Source organism: Microcaecilia unicolor, chromosome 6 (assembly GCF_901765095.1).
Source record: "Microcaecilia unicolor chromosome 6, aMicUni1.1, whole genome shotgun sequence".
Taxonomy (NCBI): Eukaryota; Metazoa; Chordata; class Amphibia; order Gymnophiona; family Siphonopidae; genus Microcaecilia; species Microcaecilia unicolor.
The window spans coordinates 308834325-308855412 of NC_044036.1; the positions used below are offsets into that span (position 1 = coordinate 308834325).

Here is a 21088-nt window from a genome sequence, read left to right on the forward strand (position 1 = left end):
TCCCCTGGCCCCCCTCCCTCCCTCCAATTTCCAGGGTCCCATGGAACTGGGAGGGAGGGGGGACGGAGAACGTTGGAGGAGTGACGTCAGCACGTGGTTACAATCCCAGTGAGACACATTGGAATGTTGGAGGAGCAAATTATTATATTAGATAAATAAAAGTAAAATGTCATCCATGGTCAGATTCCACCATGGGCTGCAAAAATTAGCTCTATAGGCCGTAATTGGGAACCATTAGCCTAAATGAAAGAGCCAAGAAACTGAGACTTCTCAGCAACTGCAGTAGACATGCCACTTCACAGTATCTCTGAGCTAGGGGATATATGTAATGTTATGTGTGTGGGATTGGAGGAGGAACTTTAAGCTGTGTTAAGCCAGTAATGGAACAGGATTTAATGTAATTACAGTGTTGAGATGTGTAATTCCTGCTATTAGTGCTAATTGCACACACTGGGAGCTTTTCATTCCACTTGAAATTATCTCTTCAGTTGTTTAAAAGCAACACAGTCATCAATTCGGTAACTTTTGCAGGAAGCTGTATTTGACAAGAAAACTGAGAAGGTCACCTTGAAGACTTTTAATCTTTACAAGAGGTTCCTGACCCTGTGGAAAGGAGGCTGCAGTCAAGGTGAGGCATATGCAAGTTCAGTGGGACAGGGATGCTCAACCTTGGTTGTTCAATCACATTAGTGAGCTTTCTGTGGAATTTGGGGGGTTTTTTTGGAGGGGGGAAGGGAGTAAAAAGGGGTAAATGTCAATATTCTAATGTTGAAAGACCTGTGTATGAACCTGAGTGGTTTAGAATGTATACAAATGAATAAAAAAAAAGTTTTATAGAGACGAGGGTGATAGGCAGGGAATGGGGTGTTACTCATAAATAAAAAGTAAAAAGTTGAAGTATATTTTGTATTTGATTACGCATTGGAAACTCTATTGTGTATTCTTTGTTATGCACTTGGCACAGTGTTATGTGTAATTTTGTACTGAAAGTGTGCTAGGTGCCCTATGTGGAGGAGTGGCCTAGTGGTTAGGGTGGTGGACTTTGGTCCTGAGGAACTGAGTTCGATTCCCACTTCAGGCACAGGCAGCTCCTTGTGACTCTGGGCAAGTCACTTAACCCTCCATTGCCCCAGGTACAAATAAGTACCTGTATACAATATGTAAGCCGCATTGAGCCTGCCATGAGTGGGAAAGCGTGGGGTACAAATGTAACAAAACATGTTCAGAATTAACAATGTTCAATAAAGACTTCTAAAAATTAAAAAAAAAAGTTTTAAAACTTTTTTTCAAAAAGTGCAAAGACTAGGGGACATTCAATGAAGTTACATGGAAATACTCTTAAAACAAATAGGAGGAAATATTTTGTTCACTCAACAAATAGTTAAGCTCCGGAACTCTTTGCTGGAGGATGTAGTAACAGTGGTTAGTGTATCTGGATTTAAAAAAGGTTTGGACAGGTTCCTGGAGGAAAAGTCCATAGTATGCTAGTGAGACGGACATGGGGATGCCACTGCTTGCCCTGGGATTGATAGCATGGAATGCTGCTACTATTTGGGTTTCTGCATGTAGTGATCTATGGTATGGCCACTGTTGGAAACAGGATACTGGGCTAGATGGACCATTGGTCTGACCCACTATGGCTATGTTTATGTTCTTAAGTGGCCCTTTCCTCATTCTTCTTCATAGCCTCACAGCAGGGTGCTGTCCTTAGCCTTGATGGCAGCAACTCCTTCTCACTTGGAAACCTGATAAAGTGGCCTGTGATTTAGTGAGCAGAATTCTTGAGGGTTGGTTATAAAGTTTGGAACTTTTTCTTCTATAACCATGCCCTTCATTACAAATCTGATTAATGTAGGGTGCTACTCGTAGTGTAAGATAGCAAATAAGGGCCATAAGGCTCAGGCCATCCAGTTTTCTTTCTGTTGCATTGCCTTAGATCCCAGTTGATCTGATATTGGTTTCCCTGGCTGGTTCACTTCTTGGTGCCTGTCATACTTGAAATAGAAGAGGCAGTGCTGCAGGTACTATGGTGCACTGGCAAGGTATAAATTCAAAACTTTGGATGGCTAAAAGCATGTTTTCTGAACTGATGATGAAGAGAACTTTGTGCTTATTATCTTTAACTAAAAAAATTTTTTAGTTTTGATTTTAGCATACAGGATCAACAGTTTCTATGCATAATGGTTAATTTTTGTGTATGTAATATTGGCAAATGTGATTTCTCCATCTAATTTTTTTTTGTCTGGATAGCTGTCTTTCGACTAAAAGAGATTCGTGATGTGAATGTGGAAGAGGAGAAGGTCCGCTACTTTGGGAAAGGCTTTCTGATCGTTTTGCGCTTTGTGACAGGATTCTCGCATCCTCTAACGCAGTGTGCAGTGCTGGGTGTCAGAAGGTGCGCTACTCTCTGCCAGGTTTCTCTTATCAATTGTGCTGAAATAAACTCTCATAAAATTGCACCTAAACTTGTACATACAGCCACTGTGTAGCTTTATTCAGACTGAGCAGAGGCATTCCCAAGGACAGGGTTGGGGAGGGGTTTACACTGATGTGCATAAATTAACCCAGAAAATGTGTGCTTGCCAAATAGTAGGTATAGATGTAAGCGCAAAAATATTTCTATGCCAATTTTCAGAGCTGAAGTACATAACATTTTGGTTTTGGATACTAACTGGTACCTGCCCAGGGAAAAGTTAAACATGTGTGCTCAATTATAAAATTACCTCCAAGCTGAGCAGGTCAGAGCAGAAAATGACCGTGCCTGAATATTTACAAGTAAATCGTAGTAGTGGTGGTGGCGGCGGCGGTGTACATCAGCAGGCACAGGGGACCTGGAGGTGGCGAGCTTCTGTCACTGGGTGTAGATTATGAAGGAGATTGCAGGGAGTGGCTGAATCCATGCTAAGAAACCACCTCCCTTCCCCACATTCTCATCTGGCCATCTTTTTAATAAAATATATAATTAACTTGTATATTCAGGCAACATTCTCATTTTTGTTTTGTGTGAAGTTAGTCTAATATGTGTTCAAGTGGACTAACATGGCAGCCACAACCCTTCTGTAAATTTTATGTAATCACTACTATTTGCATCTGTATTCCAAACTTTTCTGCAGCTGTTTTTGTTGTTTTGTGAGGGGGCCCTCTAGAGGTTAGTTTGAGAACAGATGTTGCCTCACTAGGAATAAATGTGCCCATCTGTGTCTTCCACTGATGTGCAACATTTCATGGTGTCTAATAAGAATCTTCTATTACGTAGCTTCCTGCTATTCCAGAACATACTACTGCTTATTTCTATAAGGCCACTAGACATACACAGCGCTGTATGTTGAACATGTAAGAGATGGTCCCTGCTCCGCAGAGCTTACAATCTAATCAAGACAGACAAACAGGACAAATAAATGGATACTTAAGGTGGGAATGATAAAACAGACATGGGTACTGTGGGATAGTTGTGTCCATCAACTAACGGGTGAAGATAGAGAACTGAAAACTGAGCTGAGACATACCTCTTGGCATCCAGTCCAGCGCCTCAGTATTTACATAGACAAAGTAAGGAGAAACAACAACATGACTCACTAACCAGATGGGCAAACATGTGGACCTCTCATCTTTGGACAACTTGTAGAGAACAAACGTTATGCAGAAAGCACCATGCAAGGTGATGGTTGTTATTTGACATATTACTTTGCACCAAGTAAACATCTCAGAAACCTCGGGCGGACCTCTGGAATAGTGGGGAAGAACTAATAGAAAGAAAATAGGTCTTACCTGATAAATTAGTGTTAAGTTAGAAAGTTGTCTTAAGGTTGTGTTTGTTCGGAGTGTCTCCTTACTGCTTGTCTATGTAAATACCGAGGATCTGGACTGGATGCCAAGAGGTATCTCAGCTCAGTTTTCAGATCTCTGTTTCCACCTGCTGGTTGATGGACACAACTATCCCACAAGTTCTGGAACAGTGGGAAGGAGTAATGGAAAGAAAATTATGATGTAAGACCTAATTTCTCCTTAGTGTCAACTTACACTATTCTGAACCACTTGAATGTTGTTCCTTCCCAGCAGCAGATGGAGGCAGAGAAAATTGAATTCCACCAGTGACATCACATAATCTGTGGTCTTCTCTGGAACAATCCAATACTTTTCTGTACCTTCCAGTAGGTTGTGCTGTGGTGCTTCGTCCTCGGACTAGCTTCCTGCTCTGCTGGCCGCAGCTGCACATCATGTTTGAGCTTAATGGCTGCTGTCAGGTCCATAGTCTCAGGACTGTTCTAAGCAGGGGCGGCCCTACCGTTAGGCCACCTGAGGTGGGGGCCTCGGGTGGCACTTTTCTGAGGCGGCATTGCTCTAGCCCTTACTTCCCTGTCCACTTTCCACTGATTTACCTTTTCTTTCTCGTTTTTCCAAAGGTTGTGGCAATGATTCCCAGAGGCTGCCCTGCTGCCAGTCCTGGCCCCTTCTGTCTCCTGCAGCTCGCCTCTCTGATGTATCTTTCTATTTCCTCAGAGGTGGGCCACAGTAGAGAGATGGGGCCGGGACTGGTGGCAGGGCAGCCTCTGGGAATTGTTGCTGCCACTGCCTTTGGAAAAATTGGTGGGAGGGGGGGATGGCAGACCATGGCGGTGGCTCATTCTTCGCCCCAGGCGGCCAATTGTTTTGGGCCGTCTCTGGTTCTAAGGCAGTAGTTCTACTGGAACACACCTTTTGTGTTCTGTGTCTACGGCAAGCCACTTTTATTTCCCTGTGCTGACTGAGACAGACAGACAGACTAAAACAACCAATTCAAATGAATAAATCTATTGGATTTTTTTTTTTATCAGAGGGCAGGTGGTCAGGAACTTGGAACCCTGGCAAAGGCTCAGTAAGAGGGTCATATGATAAGATGGACCTATCACTTTCTGCCTTGATGCTTCTGCCCCTTTTAATGTTTGCCTTTTATTTTCTAGTGAAGTGGAAGCAATTGCAAAACTAATTACTACCTTCCTGGAGCTGGACCTTGGGGTGAATCAGGACCGGCATCCCTCACAGAGCAGCGACACAGATGGCAGTGACCCAGAAGAACCTATCACAGAGGACTGAATGTTTGTAGGTGGTTTCAGAACCCTTTGTGTGGTTCGGACATATTTTAATAAAAGGGCATGGGTCCTTGTGAGTTTACAGTGCTAAGGATCTCTCTAGATTCTTGATATTCACTATACTTCCATCCAGTATGCCATGCTTCAGGCTATGCTACAGTTCTGCATCAAAAGCTTCTGCGCGGATGTACACTGGCTGTAGTAAGTTGGCACTTGTGTGTCTTCAGTTCTACAGAGTATAAGCCTTCATGTTTCTTCCTTTTACTTAACATGTTACATTTTAGAAAATGGTTCTCCTATTGTTAGGAACTTGGGTGTCATCAGGAATATCAGTCGTTTAATAGTGAACTGGATTTTATTGATCCAACAAGTACCTTTGTATTTAATTGGTACTACCAGTTTACTGGTCTTTTCTTGTTACCTTTACAGTATTTAAAAGTATTCTTCACTCTCACTTTCTGGTGCAAAATGCTTGTTTCACAATGGCATGAGTTGTTCAATGCAGCAAATAGTTTATTTATAAATATTGTATTTGTCAAAGTTTTGTGCTCTCTGAGCCACAAGGAGGAAAATGTAACAGCAGTTGATAAATGCATAACCATCTAAGTCCCCCCTTTTACAAAGTCTGGCAATGTACGTCTCAAACCTAAATGCATGTAAATGGCAAGGGGTGTGGTCTGGGTGTGCTTTGGGCAGAACAAGGATGTAGTAAGTTAATAGGCATTATGGCACTGGACCAAGATATGTGCGCAGTGGAGGAGACTGTATTTGAATTCAAGAAAGCATGGGCCAGACGTGGGGGAGGAAGAGAGAGGACAATATGGATGGGCCATATGGCCTTTATCTGCTGTCATTTTTCTGTGTAACTAAATTGAATAATGAGCTACTTAGGGTCAATAATTGGGTGTCTATTTTGCATGCACATTTTGCTACGTGCTATTCTATAACAATGTGTGACCAAATCTCATAGCGTACAACCCAAAAGGGTGTATGGCCATGAGAGGTGCATAGGTGGGTCAAAGGTGCTCCTAAAATTTGCAAACAGTGCTATAGCGTACTGGGGGGTATAGGTCCAAATTGGATGCTGGGAATTACACCTGGTTTCAGCAGGTGTGTAAGTCTTGGCATTCAGTGCAATTCCACAACGAGTGCCCATTATAGAATACCACTGTGCTGATTTTTAATCTAGCCCTTATTTTGCATTTTAGAAGGGAACTAAATGTCTTTCTTTAAAAATCAACTTTGGAAGTTACGCCTGCTACCAAGCACGTTTAGGATTTGGGAAATGGCTGCTATTAAGCAATACTCTACTGGAGCGATAAGGGGAAGTTAGCTGCTTAATCCCCCAGTGCTTTTTATTCCCTCCTCCCCCCACCCAGCAAACTGGTCTGTGACAGCATCAGCATGGTTATGTTTCTAAAGTTGCAAAGATAAATGGGTATGTGCTGGCATTGTGTAACATTCAGGTGTATGTGCTAGCTTTGAACCCTTCACTTTTTTCTACATTAATTTTGCTAAAATAGATGTTTATGCTGCACGCATGTGGTAGGCCCTACTTCAGCAGATTCTGTTCTGAAATACTCATGAAACTTGAGATGTCAGAATTGAAACGTCCAAGTCAGGATTTCTAAAATGGGGCTGTAAATGAAAAGGGAGAAGGTACACTAATAATCAACTGTTGGTATAAATAGAAGAGGGTCCCCCCCCGGTTTCTCTTTCTTCACGACACAGGATTTTATTTACGTGGGTACAATAAAAACCAATTAGAACTTGCAGAGAACTGAAAGATTTTGATAAACAGAAGCTCAAAGATGTACTTCAATTTCCATGGCTAGTACAGGCAGGTGCTTTAATAGATTTGAAAATTTTGAGGTTATTACTAAAGTTGGAATGAGGTACTGTAACTCCCTTTTGGAATTGGGCAAGTAAATTGGCAGGCAGAGCCCAAAATGTGGATGCCAGGCATAAACAAAATGCATTGACAGATTCTGTTGGCATGAAATTCTTGGGTGGGCATAGAACAAGACTTACCAAACTTGTCGGGCCCATATGACGAATATGAATGAAATAAACTAGTTTTGTGAGACCAATATATAGACAGCTTTTCAGTCCTGTGATGTAGTGTTTTAGTTTACACTCCTTAGAGGGACATCTGAGCTCTGCACTCAACATTTCCATAGCATCCCTCTAGACTGGCACAGATGGAGACTAAAAACACACTGAACTTCAAGTAAGCTGTGCAGTCCCCTAAAGGTTAGTGTGTTCTCTCTGTCTCGGCAGACGGTAGCAGTGGTAAGTCTTTGCCTCTGTTTCTTGCCTGCTGCAGCTTCCCTCTCGTGTTCCCTTGTCAGGACTGTGCTCTCCGTCGGTCTTGGAGAGTGGTCCCTTGTATGTGCAGTTAGGGTTATGGCATCTCAGCACTTGAAGTGCTGCTCAGCATGGCAAAGGCGTAGCTTGGATTTGTCTGGGTACTGTTCTTTTTGTGCCACTCAGGCGGACACTGTTTCTTTCTGAATTCCTGGGGATCTGTGGAATCTATTTAAAATAGTCTAGTAAAAGCAACACGCTTCTATGTTGTTAGCACTAATTTGTTGGGTCAAAAACAGACCTATAAACTTTGACCTTGATGCAGAGACAATGAACACAGACTAAACTAGGGCAGGTTTTAACATTAAGCTTCTGTACTTTTCTGGTGCTATTTCTGTACTTGAGTATAATTCTTGAAACTAAGCCTGCAATGTGTGCACCAGTTCCAGAAAGCATGGAGTGTAAAAACAGCTGCAGGAAATTTTCCAGGGACAAATAGATTAGGTCTGGGAAAACCACTAGGGAAGGGTGAAATGTGATTCTGCCAAAAAATATGCTGTATTGTATTCCGAGCTTTTAAAATCTACTGCGTGGCTCTTGCTTTCTTTACTTTATTACCTTAAAAGTGGGGATAGAATACCCTACAAACTACGGGCCTCTTTTATAAAGCTTAGTGGCAGTGCTGATGAAGCCCATTCAAAGTGGATGGGCTTTGTCGGCATTGCCGCACTGGGGACTGCTAGCATGGTTTGATAGGAGACCCTAAATTTTATTTACTTTTCTATTTGTTTTAAACCTAATTACACCCTTTGCTTCATATTGTTGGATTGTTGTTAATTTATACAATGCAGTTAAGCCTCTGGACTGGTATACAAGTTAGGTACGAGAGGGAAGGAAGGAAAATGTATTTTATTAGTTCAGATGATCTGCACAATTTTTATGCTTTGTAAATTTTATACTTAAATAATGGGAAAAATGTCATTAAAAAATAAAGGTACAAAAACAATTAGCTGACTTGACCTTTTTTTAAACTTTCAAAAAGGACATTCATGGGTTTTTAACCTAAGAACAGAATCTTTAGTATGGGTGTGCTTATTACCTATGTAGTAAGTATGTAGAAAAAATATATATTACATAATATATATATCCTTCATTTAGTTTTGATACCCACCAGGGAATATTGACCATTAGTCTGGTTTTTACTCCCACCTAAAAGTTTTGAACAATGGCATGGAATTGACCACCTACACAGAAATGTTGACTCCTTAATTTAGTTTTGACCCCTAGTCTGGAGTTTTAACTAATACCTAAAAGTTTTAACCCCCCCATCATGGAATATTGACATGGAGTTTCTCATACCTAACCCCTGGCCTGGAATTTTCCCTCGTTTAGAATTTGGATTCCATTTAATTTTGACCCCACCAGGGAATATTGACCCTGTCTGGAGTTTTGACCCCTGCACAGTTTTGACTCCCATCGGGGAATATTGACCCTCAGGCTGGAGTTTTGACTCCTACCTAAACGTTTTGACCCCTGGCCTGGAATTTTGATTCTTTTCTAGAATTTTGACACCAGTATCTCTAAAAGAGAGCTTTACCGTTCCTCTTGCTGTTTGGAATTGCTGAGTGAGCTGCCTCTATCGTTATGTGCTGAACCGTATTTAACAAAATTATGGCCTGAAGGTGCATTTTTTTTTTTTTTTTTAACAGGCATTTGCTGTCTTGCCACCCGGATCCTAAGATGGAGTGTCTTACTCCTGTTTAACTGCTGATTTTAGTGAATGCTTAGCTTCTGTCATCACATTTTTGGCATTCTTTTCTGTTTCTGATGTTAGCCTTTACAAAGCTAGAACACTACCAATGATTTCATGGTGAGAATACTGAAAGGAAACTTAAACAATACCAGAACGCAAGACCTTTGAAGTCAAAATGATTAAATATTTTGACACCCACCAGACGGGAAGATCTGGGTTTTCTAGCCCATTATAAACCATGAAATTTCACTGCTTTGTCACCCTCTGATCACCATGCATATCTCCCTGTCCCTCAGCCCTCTCTGTTTCTCACCTAGCCCACCACTCCATAATCCCTTCAGACTGTCACTGAAATACTTCGATGCTTCACTTATATATACTGTTATCAAAACTTGCTTATTTCTGATCTGACAAAGAAGGGCTACTACCATCAAAAGCTAATCTAAAAATGTATTAAGTTAGTCCAATAAAAAAGGTATCTTATTTTCTATGTTTTATTCTGTTTCTATTGATTAGCTTTAAAAGTGGACGAACACGCTAACACATCTCGCTACTGATTTTAGCCTGTAAACAGCTTTGGCCTGCTCATCAGAGGGCAGTACACAACATTTCTGAATAACCACAGGATGATATAAGCAATCCTCTATCGTATTCTTGTTGTGGGCAAAAATTATTTTCAGCTATGATAGTGTAAAGATGAAAATTCACATTTTATTATTCACAGTACTAAAATTACAACCAAACTTTCTTAAACACTGATTGCTAGTTTTAGTGCAGCCTTTAAATTGCCAGTAGAACTATTTCTGTGCCAAGCAGAGCTGTTGTCTCTGTTAAAACAAACCCAATCATGTTTTTTTGTACAGAAATGGCTTTGTGACAGATAAGCAACCTGTTTGCTGTTACAGCAGTCAGAGATGTGCAACCTACCCTAGAGATCTAGTGATTACTGTGTTTTACTACCATTCAGCCTTTTACTGAAACCAGTTCCATAACTGATAAATGACTTAAAATTGGGGGGAGGGGGGCACAATATATGTAAACTAAATCATAATGCATTTATAATAATTTAGATTTATAGCAAATGAATATCATATGGTGTTACAATAATACTATTTGCATGGGGTTCCTTATAGATACAGAAAGCAGTAGCCATCTAAAAAAAACAAGACTAGAAAGGCTGTAGGTGCCCTTAAGGACTTCAGAAACTGATGAATCATGAGGCAGTATCTCCAAATGTGCATTCACCATGGTCAGTTGTATCATGTCAAAGAGCACTTCCTTCTGAACAATCACCTCTGAGAAGAAGAGGATAATGCCCCTTTATGGGCCAGGTTAGGATGAAAACTAGTATTTGGATAACAAGGTAAGGGGAAGGCTAGATTTAACTTGCCATTTCTCATCTGTCCTCCTCTACTCAACTTTGAGGTCTGGAGATTTAAGTTTGACTTTGGTTGTAGTGTGAAAGTAGTGGAGATTGTGCCATCTTTGAAGTTGACGACTGCTTACATCTTAAAACATGCCACCCTTACTCTTAGAGGCTCTTTTACTAAGCCGCATAGGTGCATCCTACGTGCGTCAGTTTTGAGTAGCCGGGCGGTAATTTCATTTTTGACATGCGCCCACTACATGTGCCGGAAAATTTTTTTTTATTTTCCAGCGTGTGGCGCGAACCGGGCGGTAATCAGCATTGTACGCTCGCTGACGATTACTGCCTGGTTAATGCGCAAGACCTTACCGCTAGGTCAACGGGTGGCGGTAAGGTCTCAGGCCCAAAATGGACATGTGCCAATTTTCATTTTGCCGCTCATCCATTGTCGGACAAAAAAAGCCTTTTTTTTTTTTTTTTTTTTTTGCAGGTGCGCTGAAAAATGGACCTGCGCGTCCCCAATACATGCGTCTACACCAGCGCAGGCCATTTTTCGGTGCACCTTAGTAAAAGAACCCCTTAGTTTAGAGAGATGCATGACTAAACACAAAGGGGTTGCACCCAAAGTTTGATGCATGGGGAACCTATAAAAAAAAGTGAAAAAAAATATATAGGTGCCAATTTAACAGTTGTAGTTTGTTTAGTTATATAGCATCATTTGACTGTGTGCTCAGAACCTCATCAAGGTCATTAACCAGTAGTTGCAGCTTGTGGACAGTTGGGAAAACATTTTCTTCCATCCATTCCTCTACAGTGTCTGGGTAGTAGATCCTTTCTAATGCTACTTGAAGCTCTTGAAGAACAGTGTTTGATTTAGATAGAAGACTGAAAGAGATATTGGGAGAACATGCTGAGAACCCAAACTAGAAAGAGTGGCTGCCAATTACCATCAGACAGTGCTGCTAGTATGTTATCTTTGTTAAGCCATTAAAGCGTAAGGGTGATTGTATGTGCCTGGCTAGTCTCTTTATTCATAGTCACCAAAGACATCACAACAGAAAGGAAGCACTGGAAAGATGGGTTAATAGAATGAAAGGGGATAGACTCGGGCACAATAAGAAATTAGTCCTCTATATTGAAAAAGTAGTAAACACAAGGACAGTATCTGAATTCAAGAAAGCATAGGCAAGAGCAGAGGCTCTCTGAAGGAGAGAAAAGGATTGTGAAACTGAGTAGTTGGGGTGGCTGGGCAAACTGCTTTGCTTTCAGTTATTCACAAATGGGCTATGGGACATACCTTACAGCAGTGGGCTGAATATGATGGCTCATGATGGGGTGAAGAATCTTCTGTTTTCTGTGATAGGGGCTAAACCATCCAGTCACATACCTAAAAACACAGCTAAAAAAATGAACCTGGGTGGAGACAGAGATATCTTTAACTAATACCAGCATGTTCTGAAAATGTCACTGGATTACTCTGTCTACAAGTCTAAATATTTGACTATTGATACAAAAATTAAAATACAGCATTTCTGCATGATTTTTAATAGCTATGTAAGCCACATTGAGCCTACAATTAGGTGGGAAAATGTGGGATACAAATAAACATCTACAATGTGGTATTACAGCAGGTTGAAAGAGGCATTTAGTAACTGGCCTTTTCTGGTACTATAAATTTTGTTATAGGAAATGGCATAATGGCAGCCTCTTTAAAATAGTTTCACATTTTCCTCAGGGTATAAATGTTGTATGTTGAAGCTTTGTGTGTATTTAGAGGTTAATAAAATGGGTAAGGGTGTTCTGCTTACAACTATAAACTTAATTTTGTATACAATCAGGGTTTAATAAGCAGTATTAATATATATATTGGTTAGTATGTGCTGTATGCTGTAGTTTTGGGACATCTTTGTGTAGTGAACACAGCCTTAGGCCTAGGGCTGAGCCCCCTCTACTTTTGTCCCAGGCCCACCCAGAAGCTACACGCACCATTTATGAAGCTAGTGGGGCGCCCCAAGCCCCACTAGCTGAAGAAATCTGGAGCCGATCCCATGGTAGCTGCTCTGTGTTTGCAGCCAACTAAGGCATTTTTAATTTTGGAGGGGGCAGGAAGGCAGAGCCTAGTGCTGCTGCTACTGTCTCCCCCCCCCCCCCCCCCCCCCCAATAAAAAAAAAAAAAAACCAAAACTGTCTGGCTATGCCACTGCCTTGACCATGGGAACAGTTATATAAATGTTAATGGTTAAAGGGTTTTACTTAGTGAAGAATGAGGGAAATTTTTTAATTTTTTTTTTTTTTAAATCGAGTAAGGCCCTAAACTTAAGTTAGTAACAAGCGTTGGTCATAGCTTGCCTACAAGTGCAGTTCTGCCAACTAGCAACATCAATGTTATTAAAATGTATCAAAATATCCATCAAGATTTGGAAGAAGATGGAAAAGACTCTACCTGTTTCTTTCAAGGAACTCATCTACTGCCATCTTCAGGAATGTTACTTGAGTTACAAGAATAAGCACGTCACTGCCAGGAAATGTTCCAGAGCCTTCACTGTGGGGAAAGATCAAGATGGCTTGTAACGGCAGTACATCAGAAAAATAACTGGGCATCCTCATACAGACAGCAAAACAGCCCTTCATCTTTTCTGCATTGTTTGGTTGCTCATTGTTCTACAGAAGTTTAATCCTGTCAGTTTGACCTTAGCACATTATGGTTTGCATGGCAGGAAATTAACCTTTTCCCAAATACTGGTTCTTAATCACAAGGCTGAGAAGGGATTAGCTTCAGCTCTCTCTCTAAAAAAAATAATAGTAATAAAAAAAAAAAAACCCACCTCATACTATAGTCTTAAATAAAAAGACTAAAAAGATGCCTCTATACCAGGGGTTCTCAACCAAGTTGTTGGGCCACACCCAGCCAGTAAGATTTCAGGATACCCACACAATGAAGGTGTATGAGATAAATTTGTATACAATGGAAGTAGTGCAAGGAAATGTCTCATTTTGGGTATCCCAAAAACCTGATGAACTGGGTTAAGAACCCCTGATCTATACCTGTGTTTCCCCAAGTCCAGTCCTGGAGTACCCTTTGCCAGTCAGGTTTTCAGGATATTCACAATGAATATGCATAAAAGATCTGCATATAATGAAGGCAGTGTATGCAAATCAAGTTCATGCATATTCATTGTGGATGTTCTGAAAACCTGACCGGCAAGGAGTACTCCAGGACTGGACTTGGGAAACACTGATTTAAGTTATGCTTCGATTCCCTCCTGATGATGATGCCATGTCTGCCCCTGACTACCGCTCAGGTGTCACTTCAAAGTTAGGAGAAGCCCTTGTGGCCCTTAACACAGAGATTGACTTTTGTAGCAAATGGCTCGGTGGATAAGAGCTCTACTATAATATGTACCAATCTCCAAAAGTTTGCCTGATGAAGAGCAGAATTCTACAAATTGTAGTGTTCCTGCAGAAGCAGAACTGGATACCTTGTGTTGAACCAACATAGGAATTATTCAGAGACGAGGAACAAAAGCTGTTCAAATCCCATTCAGTCCCTTCCCTGTGGCCTTAAGCTCAGGCATGATATCACTGGGGGACAATTCTTCTGTTAATTAACAGCCATTCTTAGAATCGGCAAAGGATTGGTGGTGATCAGCAACAATATACCTACCTGCTTTATAAAAGAAGACAAAGTACACATTTTCCAGCTAGCAAAGGAACTATCACTACAGTGTGTAATCATTTTGGATTTTTCAATGAATTAATTTTTAAATGCTGTTTTTTTTCTAAGACTGTCTCTTACATACAAAAATGTACATGTTTTGCACAATAATTATTTTGTTTTCCCAACAGCAAGCATAAGACAGACAAAAATCCTTTGTGGCACAGACATTATTTACCTCATAAAAGTATCAATTTCCAGATTTGAAATTCCCAGGTACTTTTTCACTGTATCTTTGACTTTTTCAGAACAGCAACCTAGGGGGAAGGGGGAGAGAAATGGAGAAAAACAAAACAAAAAAAAAAAGCACCATACATGAAACAAAAGGAGGCCCTGAAAAGAACAAACACAAAGAAGGAAGGGGACTGACAAGATGTGTCAGTGCAGTTTGAGCTCCTGGATTTAACTTGACTCAAATGTAAGTAGGATTAGTTCATCTGAGAACTATGGTGTGATCAAAAAATAAAAATGAATGGCTCAAGGCAAAGGATAATCCTGAATATGTAAGTGAGCCACAAATTAAAATACACTAGTGGTATTTTGCTTGGAACTCTGATTTAGAAATGTAACAAAAAAATCTAAACCCTAGAGTTTACAAACATGAACTACTCCATTAGTTAGTAGGTCCCATTGCATACAATGAGACTTGTGGTAAAAAAACGTTAATGGCGCAAGATAGTAGGTCTAGACCAAAATCCTTAATCTGGGACTCTTGTGGGGGTCACAGCAGTCAGTCATTGACAGAGGTATGACCCAAAGCCGGTTGTACTGATTCATAGCTCATCACCGATGGAGTCCCTGCAGATGGGGGACCTGCTGACTGAAATAATGCATTAAAACATTACACACAACTGAAAATAGGCATCTTGTACCATTCTCTAGCGTCTGCAGGCACACAGCCAGTGATGGGATTCCCACCGGAAGCAGCTCACACAGAACGGAGAAATGATCATACCTAAGTAAATAAACATTAAAGTGATAAATATTTACTGTTCGTTGCAGTTTAGGAAATTATAATTTGACCCCCTAACCTGAAGGTCTATGTATACAATCACAGTCTTGAATTATTAGAACAAAGTATCAAAAAAGATGTAATTACAGTATTGCTCCAAACTTTCTTCAAGGCTTTTCGGTCAGCTGAATCAAATCATCAATTAAATTTGAGCAATTGGTTGATTAACTAAGGAGGCAGTTGCCTTTTCACACGGGAAATATGGGTGTTGGTTACCTTTGTTCCTTAAAATAAATGATGTAATAATTTAAACATCATGTTATATGGCTACTCAGGTTCTCTTTGTCTAATATTGCATTTTGTTTAAGGATCAGAAACCAGTGTGACATATGCAATAGCAGGAAAGCAGGAGATGAAAACCTTTTTCATATCACTGTAAAACAGGAATCATAAACAGCACTGTAGTGGGTGTCCTGTTACAGAAATTCAATGGAACTTAGCTGGGAAGGAGTGGCTCCAGTTACGCTGACTGGATCATAGCTGGATTTTCAGCTGCACTTAATGGGACAGTACAGCTGAAAATCCAGGAAGTGCTGAAGCGGTACAAGGATGGAGTCTGGATGGAGCAGGGAGCTACCCAGATAGCAGAAATCTTTAGTCTGCTAAATGGATAACTATCCAGATAAAATTAGGCCAGCAGAAGGGCTATCCTAACTTTAGCCAGGTACTTATCTGGTCTGAATACAGCAGTACCTGGACAAGTGCTAGTGGCTGCACTGTACACGGATATTCAATGCCAGGCCATACCCAGATACTGGCACTGGATATCCAAAGTATAAAAAGTCCAAGGCAGCTGGCATTTGAAAAAGTGCTGACCGCCGTGAGCTGAATAGTGTCCGCAAGCTCCAGATTCTATCTATGGCACTCAAAACTGTGTGTGCAAATTTTAGCACGCACCCAATTTGGAGTAACGAACTAATTAGAACCAATAATTGGGAGGAAATTGGCAACAACCTGGATTTACATGCGCATCTTGCTAAGTGCTATTCTATAAAGATATACGGGTAAATCTTTTAGCATGCACCTGAAAAAGGGGGTGTGGCCATAAGAGCATGGACGGGCCAGGGGCGTCCACTAAAGACACACGCACTATTACAGAAGTCAAGGGGTCCAAGCCTAATTTACGGGTGAGGACCGAGACCAGGTTTCAGTTGATGTAAATCCTTGCGCCAAAAGTTGGGTGCGGATTCTGGCACTACGTGCAAGTGGTGCCAACTGAGAACACTGTTTATAGAATAGCAATCAGCGCTTATTTTTTTCGGCACCCAAATTTGGGCACCATTTACAGAATCTGGGCCAATATGTTTTAATTTAATGTGATTTTCCCATAATCATTGTCTTGTACTCTAAGCTTCCTGTGTGCTGAAATGTGGATCTGATTGCGCCCAAAACACGCGCCAACACTACCGCAGCCTTCGTAAAAGGGCCCCAAAGTTACCCACTAAAGAAGCTCTATTAATAACAGGTTGCTCAGGTTAACTGGACAGGAAGGTACCTATTTTTCGCCTATTTTATAAAGACATCTTGGTACCTGTGCAACTTTAGAAAACACTAGCACAAATCCTGAAGAAACTGCACCTACAATGAAGATGCAGAATTTATGCCCAAACGTCTCGCCTGAACGTGTCTACTCCACAAATACATGCCCTTCTTGCACTACATGTATTTTGGGCATGATCTAATTTTTTAAGAGGCCTTGTACGTGCAAGAAATGTTTATAGAATTATCTGTTTATAGAGATTTTATAAAGAGTACGAGAGTGATAAAGCAGCCTTTCCTGCCTTTTTAAAGATGCACTATAGCAAGGGTACCACCTCCTTTATCCTAACAAAACTTTCTGAGCAACAATGTCCCATCATTCCCCCTCCAAAAAATAAAGTATGGAGCAGGTTGCCAATTATTCTTTTTTACAGTCCTAATGATGCCAACCCACAAGCACCTGGATCTTTAAAGATTTGGTCCAATGAGATACTACTGCAAGATGCCACTACTTACAAAGAAATTCAAGCCCGCTGCTGTGTATGGTAAAAGTGTTCTAAATGTTTAGCCAGGATTACACCTGTATTAACACTGCTTTAAAATGCGCTGGTAGTACCTTTGCCAACCAGTCAATGCAATCCCCCGGAGGTAGTCTGCAGGTTGGCTGTTTGCCACTTTCAGCCACCCTAGGTGATTCTCAACATGATGTCCAATGTGGGTTAATGACTGATTCACCCCCGTGGCTCCTTTAAAGGCACTAGCAAGCCACAGCTTTGAGAAGCCACAGTTCCGGTATTTTTCTAGGAGAAGTCCTGCCAGAGAAAAAAATATATACTTTTAAGATAATAAATGTTGAGGATTAAAGGGAAGGAATTTCAGGGACAGCGTAACATGCAAAATGCGATTATAGGACTATGCTCAGGATACATTTCTTTTAAAATTATAATGCAGATAAATGGAAAATACTGGTTTCCCATATAGGAACTCAAAATCAACTTTTTAAACAGATAATCTGATTACATTGTTTTTTTCTGCCATAAATCAGATCAAGCCCTAAGAGCTAGCTCCAAAATCTTTTATTCATCAGAGGTTCGTGGAGGGGCATAATCGAATGGAAACGCCTATCTCCATGGGCGTTTATCTCCAAGAACGGGTCCGTGAAGGGGCGGGCCAAACCGAATTTTCGAAAAAATGGACGTTTTTGAGCTGGGCGTTTGTGTTTTTTAGCGATAATGGAAATTAAAAATGCCCAGCTCAAAAATGTCCTAATCCGAGCCATTTGGTCGTGGGAGGGGCCAGGATTGGTAGTACACTGGCCCCCCTGATATGCCAGGACACCAACTGGGCACCCTAGGTCAGTGCGGTGGACTTCAGAAAAAGCTCCCACATGCATAGCTCCCTTACCACGGGTGCTGAGCTCCCAACCCCCCTCCCCCAAAACCCACTACCCACAAATGTACACTACCATAGCTCTTAGGGGTGAAGGGGGCACCTACATGTGGGTGCAGTGGGTTTTGGAGGCCTCCCATTTACCAGCACAAGTGTTACAGGTGGGGTACAGGTGGGGGGGATGGGCCTGGGGCCACCTGGCTGAAGTGCACTGCGGTACCCACTAAAAGTGCTCCAGGGACCTGCATACACACAGGCCTCTAGGACTGGTTGCTGCTATATAACATTGGCACACCAGTTGACACCTGAAGACTAATCTCTCCGAAAACGTCCTTTATTGGAATAACTGCCTTTACTCACAGTTAAGTGCAGATCAGAGGTTATGCCCCACTGGCAACGAGTCTCCCTGGTACTGAGATGAGCTGTAGGTCAGAGCTGGCAGAATGCTGTACAATGCCCTCTTTCAGCCACATTCAAGGGAAGAACTAAGTTGTCTAACGTGGCTAACACAGGAAAGGGAACTAAAACTGGCTTACAAAAATGGCCACTACCACATGGACTACAACAGGAAACACAACAGGGCGCACACTGACCCAGTAGGCAGGGGGAAAAGCACCATGGGAGAAGAGCCTACCAACTACCAACATCATGAGACTGTAACACAAGCTAATGAAATCACGGAGCCCAATACCCTACACCCACCACAATGCAATGCTGATGTGACCCTGTACTGCACCCGAGAGCCACATCTGACCCAGGGAAAGGCTGTGAGAGGATCGAACACATTCTGCTGTCATGGAGGTGGGTACGGCATTTGAGGCTGGCATACAGGCTGGAAAAAAAGTTTTTAAAGTGGGGTTTTTTTGGTGGGAGGGGGTTAGTGACCACTGGGGGAGTCTGGGGAGGTCATCCCCGATTCCCTCCAATGGTCATCTGGGCAGTTGGAGCACTTTTTTGGGACTTGTTCGTGAAAAAAAAAGGGTCCAAAAAAAGTGACCCAAAATCGCGGTACAAACGCCTTTTTTTTCCGATTATCAGCTAAAGACGCCCATCTCTCCTCGGCTGATAACCACACCCCAGTCCCGCCTCCGACACGCCCCCGTCAACTTTATTCGTTTCCGCGACGGAGTGCAGTTGGAAACGCCCAAAATCGGCTTTCGATTATACCGATTTGGGCGCCTTTGCGAGACAAACGTCTATCTCCCGATTTAGGTCGCACTATAGGCATTTTTCTCTTTCGAAAATAAGCTGGATAGTGTACTGGAAAGGCTTTCCCTGACCCTCTGATTTCACCCTTTCGGTTTATTCTGGACATAACATCTCCTATATGACCACAGACCTGGGAGGAATTGTGTGGTAACCAAACAGGAGCAATGTACATAATGATGTTGATGAGATGCAAATTTCTGAACAAGTCGTCAGGCTAACAACCATATTTAAGTACATACTTTTATTTCCAACATCAAGATCCAAAACGTAGTCCCAAACCATGGGCTCTACCAGCTGTGCAACACCAGATTCTAAAAGGGGGAAAAATAATGAGTTAATCGCTGAATTATAGCAACAAAAAGGCAAACCAATGGCAAAACAATGGAAAGTCCAAATTCAAAGCAGTAGATAGTCCAAACTAGCTTGGAGCTGAAAATTTATATTCACATAAAAACAAAGAAATGTTCACAATATTCAAACTAGCATGGTGAAGCTGTTTCCTTAATAAAAAGTCATTTTGATGACGTGTGTTCTACATTGCAGTGCTTTTTTAAATATTTGTTTCACCACTGTTGTACCCTGGCTAAGGTGGTACAATGCATATCTTTGCCAGTTATTTATTAGTCCCTGATGCAAGCAGATAAGCCAAAATGTGTTGTGCTACTGACTACAAGGTTGGATTAGTTGTGGGCTGTGGTCACTATGGCAATATGAACATTGTGACCATTTCTTTGGTTTTATGCAAATAAAGATTTTGAGCTTCAAGCTAGTTTGTTTTGTTTTTGTTACATTTGTACCCCGCGCTTTCCCACTCATGGCAGGCTCAATGCGGCAGGCAATGGAGAGTTAAGTGACTTGCCCAGAGTCACAAGGAGCGGCCTGTGCCTGGAATCAAACTCAGTTCCTCAGTTCCCCAGGACCAAAGTCCACCACCCTAACCACTAGGCCACTCCTCCATCTACTGTTCATTGCTGAATTAACCAATAGAACTTGAATATGGATTAAAAGCTTTGTATTTTTGCAGAAGGTGATAAAATCTGCAACCGGGTGAGACATCCTTGAAGGGGCAAACAGAATGAGTAGTCCACATAGAGAGCCACCTTGCATGTGTGCAGTGTTAACCTCCAGACTCGAGCATCTTTGATATCCAATCCATACACATGTCCAGCAGGCATAGGTCTGTGTGTCTGTACACGTGAGCTGCTCTTTTTATGCACACAGAGATGGGCATGACAATTAAGATTTCTTCTGGTAAACTCTTAAAAGAAAGACATTTCTGCATTTGAAGTGTGTGAAATAAGTTACCTATCAGAGTTTCAGCATCGATACTCCGAAGCATGTCGTCCCATGCCACAGGTGTCACAGCCGGACAGGAGGAAATCACGTAACTTGCAACAGCGCACAGATGGGACAGGAAAAGCTTCTCTACCGTGACTGTCTCTTGCTGCAGCTGCTGTTTGGACTCTTCTCCTTCCCCAAGGTAATACACCTAAAGTACCAAGGTCAACATTCTTAGGCCCTCTTGAGATCTATTCCTTGATTTAGTAAAAATATGGATCCTCAGAGCAGCAACCTCGAGATTAATGGTGCTCCGTCCCACTGTGCGCACATTAATTCATGACAACCTTGGTTGTCCAGTGTGTATAGTCTGATGTGAACATCAGCAGTTGGGGGATGACAGGGGTGGGCTGAGAGTGATCTGGGCCCTCCCCACTGCCATGCTGCTGCCCCACCTACTGCCGCAGCTGCAGCCCCCTCCCACCCACCAAGGTCCCCCGAGCCTCAATGG

The 21088-nt window shown here is 41.8% G+C and overlaps 2 protein-coding genes across 8 annotated transcripts in view; one reads left to right on the forward strand and one right to left on the reverse strand.

Annotated features, from left to right (window-relative positions):
- The window catches only part of LOC115473293 (cytochrome b-245 chaperone 1 homolog), a 32642-nt gene extending 27486 nt beyond the window's left edge, over positions 1-5156 (forward strand). For all 5 annotated transcript variants that reach the window (XM_030208132.1, XM_030208133.1, XM_030208134.1 and 2 more), the window contains 3 exons: positions 532-628; positions 2251-2395; positions 4941-5156. In XM_030208132.1, coding sequence (XP_030063992.1) covers positions 532-628; positions 2251-2395; positions 4941-5073 — 375 coding nt within the window. In that variant the 3' untranslated portion in view covers positions 5074-5156. The remainder of the gene's footprint in view (positions 1-531; positions 629-2250; positions 2396-4940) is intronic.
- The window catches only part of HEXD (hexosaminidase D), a 33683-nt gene that overhangs the window by 1745 nt on the left and 10850 nt on the right, over positions 1-21088 (reverse strand). For 2 of the 3 annotated variants that reach the window (XM_030208119.1, XM_030208120.1), the window contains exons 6-13: positions 20605-20788; positions 19539-19610; positions 17318-17513; positions 15083-15165; positions 14389-14467; positions 12939-13037; positions 11793-11882; positions 11051-11380 (exon numbers count right to left, since the gene is read on the reverse strand). In XM_030208119.1, coding sequence (XP_030063979.1) covers positions 11200-11380; positions 11793-11882; positions 12939-13037; positions 14389-14467; positions 15083-15165; positions 17318-17513; positions 19539-19610; positions 20605-20788 — 984 coding nt within the window. In that variant the 3' untranslated portion in view covers positions 11051-11199. Of the gene's footprint in view, positions 1-11050; positions 11381-11792; positions 11883-12938; positions 13038-14388; positions 14468-15082; positions 15166-17317; positions 17514-19538; positions 19611-20604; positions 20789-21088 lie in introns of those variants that run through there. The other variant, XM_030208121.1, reaches the window with a different exon arrangement.